The sequence below is a fragment of the Hypomesus transpacificus genome, chromosome 10 (genome assembly GCF_021917145.1).
Source record: "Hypomesus transpacificus isolate Combined female chromosome 10, fHypTra1, whole genome shotgun sequence".
Taxonomy (NCBI): domain Eukaryota; kingdom Metazoa; phylum Chordata; class Actinopteri; order Osmeriformes; family Osmeridae; genus Hypomesus; species Hypomesus transpacificus.
Window position 1 is genome coordinate 400,078 of NC_061069.1, and position 23,107 is coordinate 423,184.

The 23,107-nt window shown below is 40.8% G+C and overlaps 1 protein-coding gene across 1 annotated transcript in view; it reads right to left on the reverse strand.

Moving 5' to 3' along the window:
* LOC124472645 (dipeptidyl aminopeptidase-like protein 6) overlaps positions 1-23,107 on the reverse strand; it is a 52,192-nt gene that overhangs the window by 14,838 nt on the left and 14,247 nt on the right. Inside the window, exons 2-4 of the mRNA XM_047027619.1 lie at positions 12,449-12,563; positions 11,019-11,117; positions 7,179-7,273 (exon numbers count right to left, since the gene is read on the reverse strand). Of these exons, the coding sequence (XP_046883575.1) occupies positions 7,179-7,273; positions 11,019-11,117; positions 12,449-12,563 (309 nt within the window). The remainder of the gene's footprint in view (positions 1-7,178; positions 7,274-11,018; positions 11,118-12,448; positions 12,564-23,107) is intronic.

The window sequence follows — 23,107 nt, forward strand, 5'->3', positions numbered from 1 at the left end:
CAAATTCAAATGCATTTCCAGAAATGCATTTTCATTTTAAGAATGTGGCTGCATTATTTGACTCATAAATAAAATTAGTAATTAATCATCCTATTTGCATTTGCATTTTCTTCCTCAAGACTGCACATGTTATGCCATAATCAAAAAGAAAACAGAGCGGACATTGCATTTTCATTTTCATGTTCTGCCCGCAAAGAACTAGCCTGGCTGCCAGCACAACTTCTCCCCGCCCCAAAAAAAATTTGGTTGGGAAGTTGGGTCTGGAGGGTCTCGTATTGGGGACCAACTACAGAAAACCAGAATCTGGGCGAACCAATGAAATTGCCAGGGCGGGCTTAATACGATGATGGACAGATGATCAACAGTAACGTAATCACCCACGACACAAAAGAGCGCTTAAGTTGAATTCGTTTTGAACAAATATGGCTACCGCTGGAGATCTGGGATGTTATGATTCTGCCATCGAGCCTGTTTTAGAAGACATCGACAGCGCATTAATTTTGAAAGAGGAACAGAGACGCAATCAAGGCATTTGTCGATGGAAAATATGTTTTTGCCGTCCTTCCTACGGGATTCGGTAAAAGTTTAATTTATCAGCTGGCCCCGATGGTTGCGAAGAAGATGGGACACAATGAAAACCCAGTGGCCATTGTGGTTTCTCCTTTTCTTTTGTGGAGTTGTAATCCTAAACGGAGAACTTGTTCGTATATGCATTGCCCTTTATTGTTTCGCTCAAAAAGGTTGACCGTGTGAACAAGTACTCCCCCTACCCTTAAATGAATTTTACAACACCGGCAAAAATCGTTTGTATTAATCTTCAAGCATACTTCAAGTCTGCTTGCAGTTTAGTCAGTAAAGATTTAGCTGCCTCTCAGTTTAGTTCTGTTGAAAAACTATGCGGCGCTTAACATACGTCACATACTCTGTTGCTCTGAGGATAGCATTTTAAATGGTAAAAGGACCACACGGATAATACAAATAGTTAGATTTAAAAAGACCAAAAGCGTCGAGGATGACATGCCTTTAGGAGAGAAAGCAATTACCCAATGATCTATCGCATCAGAATTTTGATTTGGGTCACGAAAGTCTTGAAATTTGAGTGAGAATGTCGCCCGGTACAGACCGCATAGTCGAGCGGCAACCATGTCTTCACGTCATGTCACAAAGTTCATAATTTTACACTTTTACAGTCAATTCTACATTTAAAAAGTCGAGCAGGGCAGCTTTCAAGAGAAATGGGAATTCTGCTTTTAGTCAGCTGGTCCGATTATTTTTCTGATTTGTTTAAACTGGCAATCTGAGTGAGACTACATCCCAGTTACACTGTTTTGACGTTAGCCTCAGTCAGACTCGCTCACTGGCAGTGTGCACAATGTTGTATTTCACTCCATTCTACACCAGAAACGTCAGGGAGGACTGCCTAATGTAGATACGAGTCTGGTGAAGATAGCCAGAATCTCGGATTTCTTTAACCTGTCTGTTTCATTCGTCATTTGCCTGAGGAAGCGACCTCCGTTAGCCAGGCTAGTTTTGCCCGATCACTTGGACAGGCTATTTAAGGGTATCGGGGTCAAGTGACTTTTGTGCATAGACAAGTGAACGTAAATGTATTTGTCCAAAGGCCAAGAGCCTCAAAAAGTTAATATCAAGCCCTGCAATCCAGTGGCCAGAGATTTATGATGACCTGAACGACACTCCAAGAGTAATAGAACGGGGAGAAGTTCGTCTTTTGCAACCCAGATGCGCAGTTGAGACCGCTTGACAGTTGTGTGACGTAGGGTGATAATGGTCTCTTTCCCGGCACATTTGCCATGTAATGCAATGCGTATGTGCACACCGCACCCTAACGAACAAGATGGGTAGCTCGGTCAGCAGGGAGCTGAAGAAGAGCGGCTGCTGCGCCGCTCAGAATGCATTTTCGTTTTCGAATTATGGGCAGTTCTTTGCGGACAAAACATGAAAATGAAAATGCGATGTCCGCTCTGTTTTCTTTTTGATTATGGCATAACATGTGCAGTCTTGAGGAAGAAAATGCAAATGCAAATAGGATGATTGATTACTAATTTTATTTATGAGTCAAATAATGCAGCCACATTCTTAAAATGAAAATGCATTTCTGGAAATGCATTTGAATTTGAATTGTGGTCACGATTTTGCAGCCACGTTCTGAAAATGAAAATGCATTTCCAGAAATGCATTTGAATTTGAATTGTGGTCACGATTTTGCAGCCACGTTCTTGAAAATGCATTTCTGGAAATGCATTTGAATTTGAATTGTGGTCACGATTTTGCAGCCATGTTCTTAAAATGAAAATGCATTTCTGGAAATGCATTTTCATTTTCAAATTTTACATTTCAAATTGAATTTTGGTATCTATTTGCTGGGGCATATTTTGAAAATTAAATTTCAAATGTCTTTTTCGTTTTCATTTTAATTAAGTGAAAGAATGAGCAGTCTTAAAGATGAAAATTAAAATGCAAATAGGATGATTGATTACTAATTTCATTTATGAGTCAAATAATGCAGCCACATTCTTAAAATGAAAATGCATTTCTGGAAATGCATTTTCATTTGAATTTTGGTCACGATTTGCTTCCATAGGGAACGCCCTCTCCGATGTGGAATGCCCTCTCCGAGCCCTCTACGAGCCTCTCGGAGAGCTCCCACTCGAGGAAACTTCCGGGTTCTGAACTGGTTCCACTCTCATTTACCGTACTCATTCCAAATGAGGGCGCTAACGGTCGAGCGCAAAATGAATGGAGGTCTATGGAGCTATACCCCTCAAAATCCACTTTTCTCAGGATCAAATTTTTTTCAGAGTAATTTGAATTTTGAATTCGAACGGTGAGGCAAAACAAATACACACTGCTGGCTGTTGGATTTTTTTGAAGTCGCCTTTCTTTTCTAAAAAGCCTTTGAAAATCTCATTGACGTCATACACATCGTACGACCAGAGCCACTGCTTTACGGCAAGCTCTGGTCACTTCCTTTTTTCTCTCAAGGCATCGACAACACAGCTGACAGGTTAGGCTCTCCCGGTCAATACACATGGTAGAAAGAGTTTTGGCGTGCTAATGTTGTTGCTAATGTTGCTAATGCTCTGACATTCTGATTCTGCGTTGGATGCCATCAAGCGGGAGCACTGGTCGTATCGGTCCTTCACTAACCAATCAGCATTCATTAGCAGGATGCTAACGTGTTATGGGAAACAACGACTCAACCTGTAAGAAATCGAAAAGACATAAATACTCGTTCATTCAACCTAAAATCCATGTTGAACATGCAAAAACTACAATCAAATCTGAGATTTGTCAACGACAATCAGGTGAAAGGGACTAATTTGGCCGTTTAGCTACATAGACTCCCATTCATTTTGCACTTGACCGCAATCAGTCACAGTGGAACTCTGGTGGAACTGTAACAACATTCGGAACAATGGGGCTTAGGTAGTTAGACTGGTCCTAACCAGACCCTCGTACATTTCATTTGTACAGAGGGTCTGGGATCGCTCCATTGACAAACGTTAACTTCCTTAAGGGCGGGTACTCTGTAGAAGTTTAAAACTATTGGATCTGCCTAGAACCACTCTGATCCGCCATAACCAATCGCTATCGTTCGCCTTAGCCAATTCCTTCACCACTACTGTAGCCTAACAAAGGTAGGTGCCGTAGCTGGAAAATCGAACTTTTCCCGAACCCTGTGGGGAGGAGGCAAGGGCGTAGGTTTTGTTCTCAGCTTTGGTAACCCCCCCCATTAAAACTAATCATAAAAGGTGCTATAAATTGGGATGCCCAAATATAATTCATTATTTCATTGCTCAGAAGTCCAGGTCATTGGTTCAGGGTTTATGGAGCTGGACTAGGCCTACATTATCTGTACTGGACTTCTGAGCAATGAAATAATGAATTATATTTGGGCATCCCAATTTATAGCACCTTTTTACTACCTACAAGTATAAGTGTGACTGATCAAATTCATTGGTAACATTGTCAAAACATCCCTTAAAAAACAGCAATTTAATGCAATCTTTACCAAAATGGACAATTCAACTTCTCACCTGAACCCCCTGATGCTGATTCATCACCAACCTGCTCTACATCTGTAGCTTCAGGATGCTGTTTATCCTGCACTGTAATTCATCAATTTAATACAGACACTAACCATGCTTAGTTGACTGCTGACATTGGTCGAGATTACAGGAAATGCATTTTCCTGTAATCTCAGGGGTTCAGGTGGCTGAGCGGGTAGAGCATCGGACTAGTAATCTGAAGGTTGCCAGTTCGATTCCCGGCCAGTACACATGACGTTGTGTCCTTGGGCAAGGCACTTCACCCTACTTGCCTCGGGGAGAATGTCCCTGTATTTACTGTAAGTCGCTCTGGATAAGAGCGTCTGTTAAATGACTAAATGTAAATGACTAAATGTACAGGGATAGCCATATTACTATCCAAGGGATCTACTACTTATTACCAGTTAATATCACTTTTGAGTTGCTAGCCTGCTGGTACTAAGCTGAACTAGCACTGTCCCATTGTGTGGGTAGGTTCTGGCTTCAACAAGACCAGCTGCTACTAACACATTGGTCGAAAGATTGCAGACGCTAGGGATAGATTTAATACAAGCAAAAGTTGCATGCTCTACTACACTAACAACTTTCAAAACATGTTTCCATTGTATAATGGGTGGCGATGTAAGGCTAGCAGGTTTGCACTGTGTGGGTAGTTTTCGTACTAACAACGACCTTCTTGATAGCTACTTTGTGGGTGGTGAAAAAACGTCTGATACATCTCTTCTTTTTGAGTGACATTTTCCTATCTACAAAGCACAAAAGGGTCAAAAATATCAATGCTGAGACCAAACGAAATACAAATATGAGGCTCTACTATTTCCTGGCGTATTTTGTAGTTTATAGTGTCAGACTACTGAAAGCACTCTTTCTGCAAGTCAAGATTCACAAAGTGTTTCTGACTGCCACTTTAGCCAATTAAATTACATAATCTTGTCTCGCAGGCTCGAGGGCGCATTGGTTAACTTGGAAATGTATTTTTCACTTTTCTGGGCAAAGAACAATAATACAAATGAGTTTTGCAAATATATTGTGCAAAATATTTTTCATAATCGATCCAAATTGCAGCACAAAGGAATTCGCTAAAATATTGGTGGGGACAATTTTGTCATCTTAAAATATTGGTGGGACTAGTACCTAGCGTCCCCCCATAAACTTACGCCCATAGGAGGAGGGCCACATCATCATGGCCACCAACAAACTCAGCAAGGATTGTTCTTGCTCCGGCTTTAATTTATGGATATTAGGCAGCATTGCCACAATGGACCGAATAGCTTCGCTCGCATCTTTCTCCGCCGCCATGACTGAACTACAACTTAAACAAGCGCACAACATCAATGTCATTGTTCTCAGTCATTCCCTCTGTTCGCTGATTGGACCTACAAAAAATGTGTTTCTGAAAACTGACTGATGCACTGAAATCCCAGACCAGGTACAGAAGCAAAATCCAAATTGAGCGGAAGTACGTAGGAGGGCAGAACCAGGCTATTAGGGAGTGGTCAGGCTCTCCGTAAACAGGCTCTACGTGCACCTCCTGATTTTCCTGACTATCCGTCCGTCCGTCATTTTACAGATACCCCTTGGCTGTGATTGGTCCCTATTAAGAACCGCTTCCATCAGGGATTGCCGGGTTGTCATGACCATCAGCCTTCGGAGTACTATAAATTCAACGAATCCGTCTGACTCCGTTCGTCTGCCTGTCCGTAACAGCAACACATGTTCTCTTTCCACAGGAACATTTAGTCAATTATAGCACAATGTCATAAAAAACACTACCATCAGATGGAATTACAGAAACTGCATTCTTTTTTGTGTCAGGTCTGACAGTATATAAATTATAGATTGTGTTTGCAATGTAGTTTCTTTTGAAGCCTGTCTACATTTTGTTGTTTTGTTGGGTTTAGTAAATGCATGCATTTAGTTTCTTTTGCTGCAGAAATTCAAAAAAAAAAATGAATGACCCCTCTCAGAGTAGCTTTATAGAATGCACGGTTACTGTATTGAAAAAAAGAAGACAGAAACATAATTGCTGCAGTAAAGGCTTCATTTGCAACAGGACATTACTGCAAGAAATATGCAATACAGCTGCCATTTACAACAAAACCCTAGCTATAGTCCTTCTCTGGGCGCCACCACACATTCTAACTCCTCTTCCTCTCCCTTGCCCCACTCTTCTCCCTTGTCCTGCTACTTGTGTTCCTCTCCCTTGTCCTGGTACTTGTCTTCCTCTCCCTTGCCCCACTCTTCTCCCTTGTCCTGCTACTTGTCTTCCTCTCCCTTGTCCTGGTACTTGTCTTCCTTGTCCTGGTACTTGTCTTCCTCTTCCTTGCCCCACTCTTCTCCCTTGTCCTGCTACTTGTCTTCCTCTTCCTTGTCCTGGTACTTGTCTTCCTCTCCCTAGCCCTTGCCCCACTCCTCTCACTTGCCCTTGTCCCACTCCTCTCCCTTTTCCTGGTACTTGTCTTCCTCTCCTTCGTGCAGGCATTATTCTCACTTTCTTCGTGTTGTTCTATATTTTTCTTTTTCCACACAAGATCAGCCCAAAGAGGTCCTTTTTATATACCATATGGTCATGCGATTGAAAGAACCTCAACCTGTTTCTTAGTTGGGAATCAGCTGTCATTACAGTATTTGCATAACTTCAACCAGCTGTTTCTCAGTAGCAATGGAATAAAATACAGGGGATATATTTGTGTTTCAATTCACAATATGAACAGCTGTTCACTTTGACTTTATATGACAATAAGTTAGGTTTTGAACATGATGTTACCTCTTCTGACACAGTGTGAAAGTATTGTTAAATTGGGCAGTAAAAATCGATAGTTTTGGTCTTGGTTGAGCTTGTGTGTAAAAGAAGTTCAAGCATTTAAAATTTGTGTTTACTCTATGCATTTTGTTTCAAAGCAACAAGAAACGTGTTAATTGTATAGCCAACACAGACGGATGTTGTGCTAACTGTGTCAAGAGTTTAGGAAACTTGTTAAAAATATTGAAAGATTGTCAAAGCAATTGTAAAATACTGTAAATAAATCAGTGGCTTATTTGTCACAGTTGATATGAGCTATTCCATAGTGGCACTGGAGAGATCTTCCAGAATGAGATGGTACTCACAAACATCCTGTTATGCACTAATATAACCTTCTCCATGGTCTCCACGTTGACTTTGACCACGTCTCCTTCACGTGTGCGGTACAGAAGTTCATTACCTGGTGTGGAAAAAGTGAAAAATAAAATGAGTTTGAGTAGAGATGTGTAGGTCTGAAATACATGTAGTCTTGTGTATTTCTGTGCTGTTTTATATTCTTCCATGTTGCACCGTGGCCCTGGAGGAACATTGGTTTTTATTGTGTACTGTAACAATACTACTGTGTACTGTAATTGTGTTCATGATTGGAAATTACAAATAAAACACACTTGACTGAGAAATCCCCCACATGTAGCATGTCAGTGTATTTTAAACTGTAATGTTAAACAGGGTACTTATCCAGGGGTGGTTTTGGGGAGGGGGGCTGCAGTGCCCCTGTGACAACACGCTTGGCCCCCTTTGTGGCCCCCATAAATGTAGAGTCTGAATAATTATAAACATGGTATTTTGCCTGCTAATGCCTACAATGCAGTGAAGAAAACTACATGACAACAATAATGTTTAATGTAACTGGCCCCTCTAACAGCACAACTGGTCCTAATAGAAATGGTCTAGAACCTCCCCTGTACTTACCATTGACATAATAGCACAACCTTTGAGCTGTGGTATAAACAGTCACCATACTGCAGGCAGTCAGTGAGTGTGGAGTTTATGCATATTCCTGTTCAGTGCTCCTGTATAACATAGACACAGCCTCCTCCATCTGGAACACTGACTTCATTCACATTCACACTGTCTCCTAGTACTGCTCAGAACAGGGTCTCTCTGCCTCCTTCATCTTAATCTTTCTCTAACTCTCTCTGTCCTCAAACTCCCCTTCTTTCAATAATTTTGTGTGTGTGTGGGAATCTCAGTGCACATTTCTGTTTTTATTTCATGCCTGACAAAAGAGAATCTCTAATGACTCTTAACGTAAAATGGATGCAGTCTATTCATCTGCACTGTCATGGTCATCCCAGACAAGATTTGGTGAGGGCTGTTTGAAAGGAGAGACTAATGACACTTGACATTGATATTGCAGTGATATTGCAGACCCTGGTTAGCCCGACGTTGTCATACTCATAATTCTAGTCAGAATATGAGTCTGATAACTCTCCTTTGGGCTGTGACTATTGGGCGTGTTTCAACCGAACTGGTAAAACAAATGCCTCTTCGCTCAATTGGATAGACCTATAACCAATCAGAATAACGTAATATGTTGTTTGTTGAAAACAAATTCAACCCAAGTGCTCTTTGGTGACGTGGTTGATTACGTTACTGTTGATCATCTGTCCATCATCGTATAAAGCCCGCCCTGACAATTTCAGTGGTCGAACAGCTCCTGTTCGGGCATAGTTTTTCCGCAACCGAGCTACTCCAGACCCAACTTCCCGACCAATTTTTTTTGGTGGGCGGGGCTACGTTGGGCTTGCAGCCAGGCTAGACCCTGGTCTAAAAGGTATAACAATCAAGTAGGCCTACAGCAGAGAATCAGTCTATACTGGAATGTTATTTCACCATCTCAATCTTGTAGTCTAACAATGGAGGGAAATCTGGTCTAGTGACACACAAACCAGTGAAGTTTAGGTATTAAATTCCATTCATGATTCCAGTGGGTCACTAATGTGGTAAGAACACAAGAGAGCAGTTCCAGTGGACCTACCAGACATGCTGACCAGAAGGAAGTTCTACATGACTCCTCTTTGTGACACAGGGAATCAAGGTGCCTAAGCAATGATCAAAGACCAATGCAGATCATTTATGCATCGTGCAGAAGCAAGCCACACAAAACATTGATGAGGAAGTACAAGGGTGCATAATCAGCTCCTTTATCAGTGATCAATAGCACAAAAAGTGTGTGTGGGTTTCAACATCTACTTCGTGGGACTTTTTGCGGAATCTACACCTAAGGTGTGTGCCTGTGATGCAGCTGGTGACTAAGATCTCTTACTTCATTCAATTCAATGAAACACAGACGCATGTGCACTGCGCAAAAACGTTGTCGCACTGAAATGTGGAGTTGAATTGATGTTTATTTGCCATGAAAGTTTGCACAAACACGGAATTTACTTTGGCAGGAGAGCCTAGTTAGACCATTGAACAGTTTCTCACCCGTTTTCAGCTCAGGTTTTGTATAGGCGAGGCAAACCCCAACCTATATACGTCACAGCCACCTGTCTACATCAGATCGGGCCCAAGCAGAGAAAACTTTTTTTCTCATTCGAATTTGGATGGGTAGTTAACAACACATTCTTCTGTGGTGTGATGAACTTAAAACTCATTTTCAGTTCTGCTTTACAGCATATTTTATGGGAGTTAAGCATGGGTAATCTGCGTGTTCTTTCAAATTTATATTAACCATCAGTCTAGGTTAATCAAATTTACTGAAATATTTTACAGTTGAAGTGGTAAGAATTTGACAATAAAAGAGTCAACATATATTTCATAATTAACACTAGAGGGCGCTGAGTAGCCTGATTTCTCTTTCAGGAGTGTTGTAGCACTGCCACTTGTTACACTGTCAAGGTTAAGAGGCCAAACCTATGCAGTTACACATCAGGTTCATTTAGAGACGATTAACTACACATTCCACATAGGTAACAGCGACAGCACATAATGAACAGCAGCGGAGCATGCTGGAGGAAGCATCTCAACTCTGTGCCACAAAGGCATTTTGTGGGCTGTGGCTGTTGAAGGGGGAACAGCCATGACGCTGTAATATTTTAATCTAACAAATATGTTGGTAATGAGCGTGTCTTTACGGAAGACAGGCTGAAGGATCCTGGTGAATGTGACCAATGCAATTGGGTACGGATTGGCTTTCCGTTTCTCTGTGAATAGGCTTTTCAACTTAGATATACTAAATATACTTTTCAACTTAGTAATATACAGCATATTGTTTCTGTGATGTTTGTGTGGTTTTACATGGCTGCGAAGTACATAAAGTAGGGCTATTGAGTGCTACTGCATGAGTATGACCGTGTGTTTCTGAGTTCAATCTCGGGTACTCTGACTGACCACCACACATGACCAACTTCTATAAACACTGCTTCTCCTCCACCAGAAAGTTAGCAATTGGATGCTACGGGTGGCTGGGCATTGCATTTACATTTATGCATTTAGCAGACGCTTTTATCCAAAGCCACTTCCAAAAGAGAGCTTTACAAAAGTGCATAGGTCACTGATCATAACAACGAGATAGCCCCAAACATTGAGGGTAGGGAAGGGGGGGGTATATATATATATATAGTAAGAGCTGACCAAATATATATTATATATTTATATTATATATAAATATATAATATGGTCAGCTCAGCAGCGGTTGTTTTATCATCCGCTTTTGTTGTGTTGGGAGCAAAAAAATTCTGTTAAGGAAGAGTGCCCGGCAGAACTAGCATTATCCTTGTGCCGTTGCATGCCGCTCTAAAGTCCATTCCCCCTTCTACTCATGTCTTTATCAATGCAACAGATCTTACAGAAGGCATTATATTGATCTTTGCTGCTCTTGACAAAGTGTAGAAACTTTCTTTTTGGCATCTGAACGCGAGTGGTAAATTGCAACGGTGGGCAGGAAGGGTCAAAAAGGAGGACAAAAGGCCGAAAAGGGGGACACGCAACAGTGGTCTGGACAAAGGAATGGAAAACCGGACTGTGCGGATGAAATCCGGACGTCTGGTCACCCTAATTGAGGGTAACCAAAACATGAAGCATACATTGTGTGCACTATATTTGATCTTTGTGAGTTTTTAACCAATCAGTTCCTAGAGTTGGGAAACACTGCCATAGTTTGTCCAGGTGTGTAACCTTGGAGCCAAGTGTGTACTCACCACTTAGCCATTTAGCATCTGGGTTGTGGATATAGAAATCTTCTCCAAAGACATCCTCAACAGTAACTTTTTTCTTCAGGGCCAGGCTGTCATCTTCACCTGCTCATGGAAAAAAACATCCACATAAGAAAAGAGGAAGAAAACAATTAAAAACATCTCATGCTAAAATTACTTGACACATGAATTAAGTGAATGAGCAAAATATGCACTGTCTTTGTTTCAAAGGATTTGAAAACTGTCACACGTTTGAGGGAAGGGGACTTCCATTTCTTGGAAACCTTTTGTAAAAAATACTTTTTATAGAAGCTGTCAGTCTCAGTCTGACTAGTATGGTGTTTCTATCCCAGGAGACGAGACTTTCTAGACCTATTTCCACCGTCACCGTCACAACAATTTTCAGGAGGTTACAGAAAAGACAGAGATGCTGGGCCCAATGCTGAGCTCTATTGACCTGCAACACATCGATTCACAGTCAATCCCCCAAAAAATTGCCTCAGCAATACAATGAAATCCTCTACAGCTGAAAGCTTAACTGAAGTAGAAGAATAGTTTTGTTTGTGTCTCTGTGTGTGTGGTCTGGGTGCTAAATAAAAATAAGAACATTAAATTAAAACATTTATAATGTATTTTTATATATTGTATATTGTATATTTATGTCTTCATATTTCTTTCTTCAAGAATGCTTAAAGAAATGCTCTCTCTTATTGTAGGGGGGAATGGAGCTAGAGGACAAAGAACGTTCTCATTCTAAACACAAGGCAAACGTCACCCCTGATGCCGTGCCAATTTGACAAATTACTGGAGCCATTACTTCTTAATAATCTCCATTAAACAGGACTGAACAGCACTACAAATTAAAGCCCATTACCTGGCAAGAGGGTGACCTCGTCTTCCTGAAAAAAAATGATATGCAATCACTATATTCAACACATTACCATTACCCTGCTGCAGGGCCAATTGGAATCCTTCTCAATCTAAAACTTAATCTGTACTGAATGGTATTGGGTGTGACTTGAATGAACAACAACTGTAGCATTCCTGCTTCTCCACCATTCGCTCAAACAGCATTCGCTCACACAGCAGTGTAAGCAAGTAAGTAAAGTACCTTTCACAGACCCAGGTCACAAAGTACTTCACGAAAGTAAAATAACACCAAAGAAAACAGACAACAAAAACATAAGCAAAACCAGACCTTTAAAAACACAAAATTGCACTAGACAGCACCAGGTAAGACACGGTCAATTTGAATACATTTGTTTCCAGCTGCATTTTAAAAGTGTCAACCGACACTGCAGAACATATCTCTACAGGAGCGTTCCGCAGTGCCGGAACCACCACTTCTAAAGTAGAATCACTTTTTGCTTTCAGTCTAGCTGAAAGTGGAATGTGTGTGTGCACGTGTGTGTACGTGTGTGCATGTATTTACGCACCGGGAGTGAGCAGGATCACAGAGGTGACGATCAGAGAGCAGATGACCAGGATGACCAGCAGGGCGATGGCGATCCCTTTCCAGTTCCTCTGAGGAAGAGCACTGCCCACCAGGTCCTGTCACACACACACACGCACACACACGTGCATGCACACACACAAACACACAAACACACACACACACAGGGCAGCAGAAGGAGAGAAACTGTAGTTGAGTACTGCACATATTATGTTATTGAGCAAATAATGACTATCCGGCCATTTCTTGTGAATCTACATTTATTTAGACTCAGTGCCCTGGAGCCTGCAGTTCAGCCTCATAACTACAGAGCTACTTGGTACCACATGCACAGACCACAGATCCACAGCAAGAGAAAAATAAAGACAGAGAAAGAAAGAGAGAGAGATGGTTATGTCGGAGTAACACAGATGGAGAATGGAGGCCTATCAGTATTTTCCTTCTACACACTCCCAGTAACATCCTGAGGACACACAAAAACAAAGCTGCCTGCTAGACTGAGCTGTGCTATGGTTCCATACCAGTCAAACCACAAAAACAGCAATATGGTGGTATGGTGGTATGGTGGAGGAAGACACTGTACAGTCAGTGTGGAAGTTAATTTGTTGGTTTTGGACAATCTCATTTTGACATTAAAATAGCAATTCAGAGAACTGATCACAAAAATCTCCATGAGACACTGGCTGGGGTAGCCTGCTGGATGCAGAACTGAGGTTTAGCATTATTATGAATGTGTTTAAAATCCAATCTATATGGACTCCCTTGGTAAATGTTATCTATGAATGATTCATTAGCTCCAGTAAGACTGCCACTAGCCGTAGCATGCCCGTGTTGCCTCATTACACCGTGGTCCTGGTCTCCTTCCTCATGATCTCAGGGCCCTGCCACCACCCCCGCAAGACACAGAGACACCTTCCCTGGGAACACAGCAATCAGCACACAACTTTGGATCAATAAGGTGTCCCGTCCCCCTTGCAGTTCCCTGGCAGACTCTGGCCATGGTGACTCATGCATTTGTGTGTGTGTGTGTTTGCCCCTCTACGCCTGTCAATATTGATACCATATATAGAATGAACATAACTTATTATTTTGTCGAGCTTTTGACCGCCGTTCATTAAGGAAATCAGAGATCTAGAAAACGATCAAATTCAGTTCAATTTAAACCCGATCCATGAGCTCCTGACTTGAAAAGGATCAGAAGAATTAAGCTAAACGTGTTGACGCCAGTTTAACGAGCCAGAGTAGCTTGCTGAAGTCTACATCTACATATTCTGTTGCTCTAGGGTGTAGCACAATTTGGCCACCTGACAGGGAGTCAGGTGGCTGAACGGTGAGGGACTCGGGCTAGTATTTTGAAGGTTGCCACATCGATTCCCGGCCATGCCAAATGACGTTGTGTCCTTGGGCAAGGCACTTCACCCTACTTGCCTCGGGGGGAATGTCCCTGTACTTACTGTAAGTCGCTCTGGATAAGAGCGTCTGCTAAATGACTAAATGTAAATTTAAGGTCAGGTCCATAAACAATTTAAACACTGGAAAGTTTTTTGACTCCATAAAGTCTTAGCTACAGTACATTACGTCATAGAAACCCTTTGGGCAAATTCAGGGCATGAAATTACATTTAATAGAAAAATATATGCACTCAACAGTGATTTCACTCCCTCACTTGGCATTTCCGTAAACAGACACTCAATTATTGAATCAGGAAGATCAGTTAGCTTTTAAGGAGGAGATATGGATACCGTAATCAAATATCAACGCTCTGATTCTGTTGCTCGCCAAACTCTTGTTGCAGCATTAATTAATAAGATGATGACTAATAAAAAATGGATCAGTATGATCTGATCAAAGCATACAAGGGCTATCATTGTATTTTTTGATGGAGTACTTTGCACAATGTTAACATAAATTTACCCGGGTAAAGGACACATCTGTAATATCTGTCTCTCAAGATTTCTGTGGAAACGCCTGTATGGTTTCACCAACATTATAGTTGTCTTACACCTGCGAGCAGTGGTTGTTATCTTACCCGCCCACTTGATTGCCATCTCTCTGTTCCATCCATCATCACCTCCAACAATGAACCCAGCCCCAAGGCAACAATGTCCACACCACAACCTCTTTGTCCAGAATCAGTTCCAAACATGATATGTGTTTAATACATGTTGCCAATACAAAACAGCAAATGGTTGTCTTTCGATGCTCCCAAAAAGCAGACAAAGATCTCGTCAACGGAAATATACTTACCAATATGTGTTCTGTGATACATAATACATAAAACAACATAAATTGTTGATTAGTTAACAAAACAGGAATTAGAACTGGAACATGTTTGGTAGACACTTGGCAGACGAAAACAGAACCCCCTAGCTTCTTTAGACAATCCTTTTGTTTGTTGTTGTTGAAACATAGTTTGCTTGTAAGAGCAAATTGAGAGACTGAAATATCTCGTAAAAGTACAAAAGGAACTGAAGGACCACGAGAGCTTCTTCGGGGGACTGACGAGGGAATACTTGCATTAAGCAAGTCTTCTCAAGTTAGCTTGCACAAGGAGGGAAGCTTGCAACTGCGACAACAATACAAGCTTTATCAATAAATAACAGACAAAACCATATTCCTCCATTATCAACAGAAGACACAATAACAAGACAAAGACTGCACATCTTTCTCTCGCTTGCACAAAAAGGTTGAAAGGCACAAGAGGGAAAATATTCTTTCCAATTGTTTTGTTTTTATTTTCATTTGCCTTTTCCTGTTCTATTTTCAGGTAGGCAATAGGAAACTGCCACCCTCGCAGGGTGTGACCCCCTGTGCTTCCACTTCTCTCCTCTCAATTCCTCTCTGCTGCTCATTCTACCCATCTCTGCATCCCCCTGTTCACTACTGGAAAGTGTGAAATGGATCTTTCCTGATCTCTGAGCACCTGGTTGTCAGGGGAACCAGGAGGGTCGTGGCAGAAAGAGAGAGAGAATGAGAAATGAGAAGTAGCAGTAGGTCTGTCACAGCTATGTAGACTAGCATCAGGTAGAGCAGACTATCGTGATGGCCTTCAATATGGACACAATAGAGACACGGCACCCTCAATTACAGGAGTCTAAAGCCCAGCTGAGTGACCCAGGCCTGGACGCCGGGCATGTGATCCATGGCTCCATCAAAACACAGACCGCATGCAAACATCAATTAATCATAGGCGTTAACGAGTGGGATAAATAATGTGTGCCAGCCTGGTGTTGGGTTCGGAGATGGCAGGCCATCTGTCTGTCTTTGCCAACGATTTAGAACACTCCTGTTCACCACGGAAACTTTGAGCCTATGTCCATCAACTTGGCCCTGAGTCTGAATAGCACCAATTAGTCCTTTGTCGTCAGACAATTAGCACAGAACAGTCTTTAAAACAGACTGACTAGTGACAGATGGGTACAGATCTAATGATTGCTAGTGCTGAATAGATATTCTATGTCAGAGCAAGAGGATCCTTGACTATCAAGCCTGCAGGTAGCCAGCACTGCATGTCACAGACACAGTACTATACAATCAAGACTCATTTCTTGATCTCTTAAGGCCAGTTACAATTAATATATAATAATAATAATGCCAACAATTTCAATACATTAGAGTTCTGTGGTAGCAATTATGAGTTAATTCCTTACTGTCTGAGTGGCAGCTCAGCAGTGTTGTCTGACATTCTTAGACAGGAACATTGATATCACGTTGTTTTCCTACAGGAGTGGAACACAGTGGGATTAGATCAAGAGCTGATGTCCCAATACTCCGCTGATAGCATTTCTACATCAAGTGGAAAACTAGGACATATAGTTACAAAGGGACAACAATAAAGGCAATGTTGCATTTAAACATTCTGGATCACTTCTCAATCCATACATTATCATTGAAAATAATACAATTCCAGACCACCTTCTTTTACCAGATATGTCATAGAGTCAACAGTCTTCACTTCAGTATGTCTATGCAGGGTATGTCTGTCTGTCTCTGTTCCTCCTACGTTACAGTTTATGTTACTGTCAGTAAAGTGATATTTGACCTTGAGAACAAAAGTACAAAGCTTCTTTACTGGGTACCAAGTAGATGGACAACGGGAAGTCTCTGAGCTTGTGTTACAGGAATGGAGAAGCTCTGCTGAAACAGAATGCAGCTTTGTCTGCTGCTGCGCCACGAAGGACCACACACACGCCTGTACATACACACACACACAGAGGGAAACACACATACAAAACTTTATGACCTTCATTCATTATGCTTCAGCCATTTCAGGGAAAATTTAACAATAAGCCTTTGAAGATATAGACTGAAAATCAAGCTATTAACTTTTTTCAATTCCCATTTTCCTTCTCAACTAAACATTCATCTCAATGCCCTAGAGAAATGTTTAGCAAAATGAGTGTTGCGTGTTGGTACCTTCAGTATGGGGTGACAACGCAATAAGCACCTAGGTCTTGCGGGCATAATTTAGAGTTGATTGATTTCCTGGATGGCCTTTACTGAAGCTAATTGTTTAGTTTTAGCCCTGCATAAACAGATGTGTGGAATATCTCAGAAATCAAAATGCTTCATGAATTTGAGTGTGAAACAATGACTAACCTACAAGAAAGTCAGTTAGAATGAATTGAAGTTTGTTCAATGGCATGTGTTCAACTGCCAATAACGTAATGTCTTAATGAACACCTTTAGGGCAATTCAAAGAGTCCAACTGTAATAATGTGTGACTCTTATGTTCACTACACTTCTATTATAGGACATCTTTATCCTGGTTGACAAAAATAAGATAGCGAGGAATGAGTTTGCAGAATAATTAATTTGCTACAGCAAGAACCATAGGCATTTGAATAAGAAATCCTACAATTCCAATAGGTTAGGCTTCACCTCGTTCTGTTTTTGAGAGGAGGGAGTCACTGACCGTTCTCACAATGAGCTAACATTGCTGCAGACCATTGTTGCTAGACCCACAAACTGTTCCTTTAGAAGCAAATTTTAGCAATCCTGAATAAAAAAAGAAGAAATTACCAATCAAGTTATTAAGTCAAACGGGTGCTTTCAAACTTACAGCCAGATTCGTAGGGGTACACACCTGTTATTTATAATAATGAGGTGTGGTCCTGATTTCTGTTGATGTTCTTCTCAGATTCCACACTATTCACTTTGTACAAGCACTTAATGAGAAATGTGCACAGCCACAAGTGTAAAGACAGCATTCTTTATACTTCTATACAAATCTAATCCCCATTCTGTGTTGTTGCATTTTAAGAATATGGTGCAGCACTGCATTGCAGTGAACCGGTGAGATTGTTGTGACATTGACTGTGTCTTTGTTTTTACTTAGCTTTCATTGGCACGAGCCAAAGTTTCAGGTCCAAACATAAGACTCACCCACCACATGTTCATATGCTAGCAGATTCAAATAACAGTCTAACATGCTGACCACATACACTTGGGAGAATTTTTTTGGGAAGGAGAATTCTCTAGACAAGGCTTTAGCCAACGTCGCCATAGAAACAAGAGTTGAGGTCTGGCATATAGACCAGTGAGGCCCATTGTGAGGATGAGTTCTGAAGAACAACAAATATGCATCCAGTTGTTTGAATCCATCAAGCTGAAATAAGTTGCTGGGCTGGGTACTTGCTTCAGGGGAATAAGTAGGAGGTGGATGACACTCTATGTTTGAAGGTGTGACGAGAGCTGTATTTGAGCTGAAAGCTGAGAACTGTGAGTGTGTGTTTTTGTGGGCAAGCCTGTTTGTGTCTTTCTGTTTGTGTGCATTGATTGATTCTTTTATTTTCGTGTCATGCACAAAAGTGCCAAACCCTCATGGGTTTACAAGACAAAGAGTACAGTTGCAGTGGTCAACCATGTCATTACATTTCATCCTATTACAAAATTATAAGTTATTTTACAGCTCAGTCTCAATGTATTTTCTGTCTGTTCTACCAAGATTGGCAAATAACCTCAGCTACAAAAAAGGTTTCCTTCCTGAAGCATAAACCATAACTTTACAATCATCCACCTAAAATAAACTGACATAAATGGCAGACATTTTATTAAAAAGTACATCCCAGAGGTTTCCAACATGGACAAGGCAGTTTAACAAAAAATAAACCTCATTCTTATTTTCTAAACCTGTGTAATTTCTAAATACCTAGCTCACTCTACAAACAAAGCCTATGGAATGGCAAGGAACTTTCCAGTCTAGGGATACTGGTAATATTCCTCAGCATAACTCTGCACATAGGGATCTTAGACCACACTATATCAACAGACCATTTTCTCTATACATGAGAAATATTTTGCTCCTAATCTCCTGAATATAATAAGTAACCTGTTCAGTAAGATGAATGACAAATCGTTCAAATCAAATCAAGATTTCAACTCATTAACCAAGCGATGACAATGCAAAATGCCCCAAAACTTATATGTTTACTGAGTCTTTGATTAGACATCTTCACAAGTCTTTACCAAAGCCAAAACTTTTGACATTAATGTCTGACGTTTGGAGGTTCCCATCCCATATCTCCACCAATTGGTAAAACTGAAGTAAATGTATGTAATCCCAACAAAGACTGACAGCTCCACGATGCACAGTGTTATATGTACCATGGAAACCGCAACCTCAGAAGCATAGTCAGACACAGTACATACACATTAATTAAGGAGTTATGTATAAGTATGGAATCCCAGATTACCTAATGGTTTAGTACAGATCCCAGTGCTCCAGCTACTGACTGAGCTGGAAAACTTGACAGCTTCATCTAAAAATAACTTTTTCCAATGATGTTTGTCTAAAATGTACTATTTTGTGTTTTGTCCTGATTCACCATTAGCTTCAATTTCCATCAAGCAAACATGTCCTCTCAAGGTGGTCTACAAGTCTGCAATTTAAAAATGAGGAATAAATACATAATAATAATAATAATAATACAGCCCTGTAGCTGAGTGGTGGCTTGGGGTATTCTTTTTAGGATTTAGGAATTGGTTTAAAAATTGAATGTGCCACTGTAGGAATACTGTCATTGTCAACATGACTGAGCATGTGTGTGTGCCTGCCCTCATACATGTCCTGGTGACCTCACTACAAGAAGAATTAGCCATGGCTGTTTTAAAGTTTGATGAAATAGAAAACCCAGTTTGGCTGTGGACACATTTCAGACTGAACAAGTATTTAAGCGTAGATGTGCCAATACTCACTATTCAATATAACTACAATCTTTGTGACTACTAAGTCAAGGTGAATTTACAACCAGTACATACTGGCCATTAGGCCATCGAAACAGCATTCTGTATTGAAGCAGCTACTTCAAACCTGCATTGTTAATAAAATCAAAATAAAGGCAAAGTAACATTCCTGATAAGCTTGTGTAGGCTATAGCTATACTTACAAAGATCAGAAAGCATTAACTGAAATTGTGATGAGAATTGCCTCTAATAGGCAGTAGGCTACATTTACTAAATCTCTGAACATGTGTATAGTCCACGTTAACATGATAAGGTTAAGTAATATATTTGTGTAAAAACGGCACATTGGTTTAACTATCAATCGGTTACACTATTCCATTTCGCGTTTCAAAACCTTCTGAAAAACAAATTTAAATGTATCCTCGCACATTTTCCACCGTTAATAACTGTAATAACCAAAGCTGCCTACCTGGTCTTGTTGAGCCGCTTTCGCCGGTGGATTTTGTTCCTTAGCAGAAATCATGATAACTAACCTAAAGCCGTTAGACAACTGTCATCCGCACTCAGATTGGAGTTCCACAGAGTGAACCACGCTCTCAGCTTGAACGCATTGAGAGAGAAAGAGAGAGAGACAGAAAGAGAGAGTGAACTTCCACTAATCGAAGAAATGTCACGGTCACTGGTGCTAAGGACAACGGGAAGACGGTCCCAGCTATACCTGTCTGCTATGTGCCACGGGTGCTGACAGCTCTTTTAGACAATTCCCTCACCACTGCAATTGGGCAGCAACTGGAAGTCAGGCTGTCTTTCTTATTAGATTAAATATAATGTACTAATAAATATACTAAAAGAATGGCTGGCCATATAGCCTAACCTACAATCAATTGCCTGTCAAGAGCGACGGAGATAAACTGTAGACAAATTCTGTAGGCTTATAAACTGTAGGCTAATTCTGTAGGCATTTTGTTTCTATAAATGCCTTATTGACATATAATCATCCATTTTGAATAACATTTAAGATTCATGTCTCTCACTAATTGTAACGTGTACATCAGCGTTTAGAATGCATTGCATAGCAGTACTATCTCCGCATGTGGGCGAAACCCTTCGAGCAGACTTCAAACCTCTAAATTATTGATTGTTACCTTATTGTTCATTAATGCTCACCCTACTCAGCACGTCCTTTGCTTTAAACTTTCTTGTCTGTGCGCAATGTGCTTGCCTAGAGTGTCCTGTCTAACTTAAGATGGTTGAACCATTTGTCCTCAAATATTTTTTTGCTTGTCCGCTTTTATTGTACGTGCAAGGTCATGGCCAGTGTGTTGTTTCTCTCCGAAGTAGCACCGGAGAGATTCGTACTTCAATCTGTTTATAAATTCCGACTTCTCGTCTTACCTTCCCACTGCACAATGCGCTCAAAAGAGACCGGAATGTGTAGACGTGTCATTATTTATTCAGCTCACTGAATGGCGATATATGTTAACTGTCAATATTACCGAAACCATCACAGGCACCAACCAAACGCAAACATATGCAAACATTTCAAATGAGAAACCGTTGTTCTAAATAATCATCTTCATCTGCAAATCATTCAAACCTCCTTTGAAACAACTGTACAGGTTAAGGCCATTAATTATACAGATAATATGTTTCAGCGTTAAATACGGTTTAGGTAACTTTTTTTGCGGTTCAAACGGTTTAAATAATGTGGTCAGTTTGTAAAATTATACGGACAGACACATCTTCAGGTTGACGTCACGTTTCCTTTCCTTGCCAGTGGTATAGAGGGTTTTCACGGACGCGTCATCAGACCGGAAGTCGCCATCTTGGAGGCACTCCCCATCACAGCACTGCACTGGCACTGAAGTAAATCCCGAACGTCGGCGAGGAAAATGGTGAATTATTGCCGTGTTTCAGGTTGTTCAAATAGGACAGATCGAGAAAATCATTTGGTTTATTATCGACTTCCAAAAGTTATTAAAAACCAGGGAAAGGAATGACAGAGATTGTCATAGGAAAGGAGTTCCGGGAGTGCAATGGTACTTAGGAATGGTTTGCTGAATCCAACGCTAGTTTCCTCAAGGTTCACAATGACTCTTGCTTAGACTGTTGCTCTTGTTGGTTAGTGGTAGCTGATTTAAACTGTTGTATTCTTCTTTTTTAGTTAATCCTATTTTTATTGCTTTCCTACAGGTACACCTGCACTTAGAGATCAATGTTGTGTAATTTTAACTTGTTTAACTACATGCTCTTATGGTTTCTTCCCTTTAGCACTATTTTTTGGTTGTCCACAATATGTACTTCTTGTTTTTGACTACCCGCAATGCTGTGGGGCTATCTTGTTGTTATTATCAGTGACCTATGCACTTTGTGAAGCTCTCTCTTGGAAGTCGCTTTGGACAAAAGCGTCTGCTAAATGAATAAATGTAAATGTAAATGTAGGAGGCGCTTGTGGTTGGCAAAGCTCAACCAAGACTAATAACAAAATAGTTTCTCACCACTTTTTATCAATAAATGATAACATGTAGGCTTATCTTATCTTATGAAACTAACTCAGATAGTGTACAGTGTAGGCCTACATAGCAAACTGGGGGTCTTTGAAATGAAAAGAAAAACACGATTGAGTGTCAGTTATGGTTAGGTTGATTTAAGACGTTATTGCATTACTTACTTTGGCCTTCACAACACAACGGTCGTTGAGGACTTGGTACTGCATCTCCCTCACCCATCCACACACCATCTGATTTAGGCCTCCAAACCTTTGTAAGCTTTAAGGTCTTCCGCTGTATATGGGCTCGGCGAGAAACTAGGTAGTTCACAATATCTGGATATCCGACTGACGGCAGAATCACAGGGTCGTCACAGATCCAAGAAGAGGGAGCTAACTGGCAAGGATCTGCAGCGCCAATAAATCCAATTTTCTCATCATACCGACGGTTTTCTTGCGGTCCAAGGCCTTCCCTGTATGTCTTAGGATCTTGGACACGTTTTGGTGGCCTTTTCGGTCGTTTAGACATGGCTAGAGTTGTACCAAAGAGTATAGAATTTGCGTTATTTTCGTTGTACTCCGTTGAGTTGTTTACATCGAGTGCCTCCAAGATGGCCGCGCATCCGGGTTACTGCCCAGAATGTGACGTCCGTGAAAACCCTCTATGGATAACTGAAACAATTCTGATCCACTTATGCATTAATTCCATCTCTTTTAACAGTCTTATTGCCAACATTCTTAACCCCGAACACACCAGTGCAGGCATAGCTACTAGTACATCAATAAATACAGACATAGAATGCACAGTCAAATTACATCAGAGAGAGATTTATATGAATGTGAACGCTGATTGGACATTGTTTAGTATGACTATCTCACAAGTAAAAACTAATATATTTAGAAGTAATTCACTTTGAAAACAACTTTACCGCAACCCATGAATTATGTCCATTGAGCATGATTGACTTC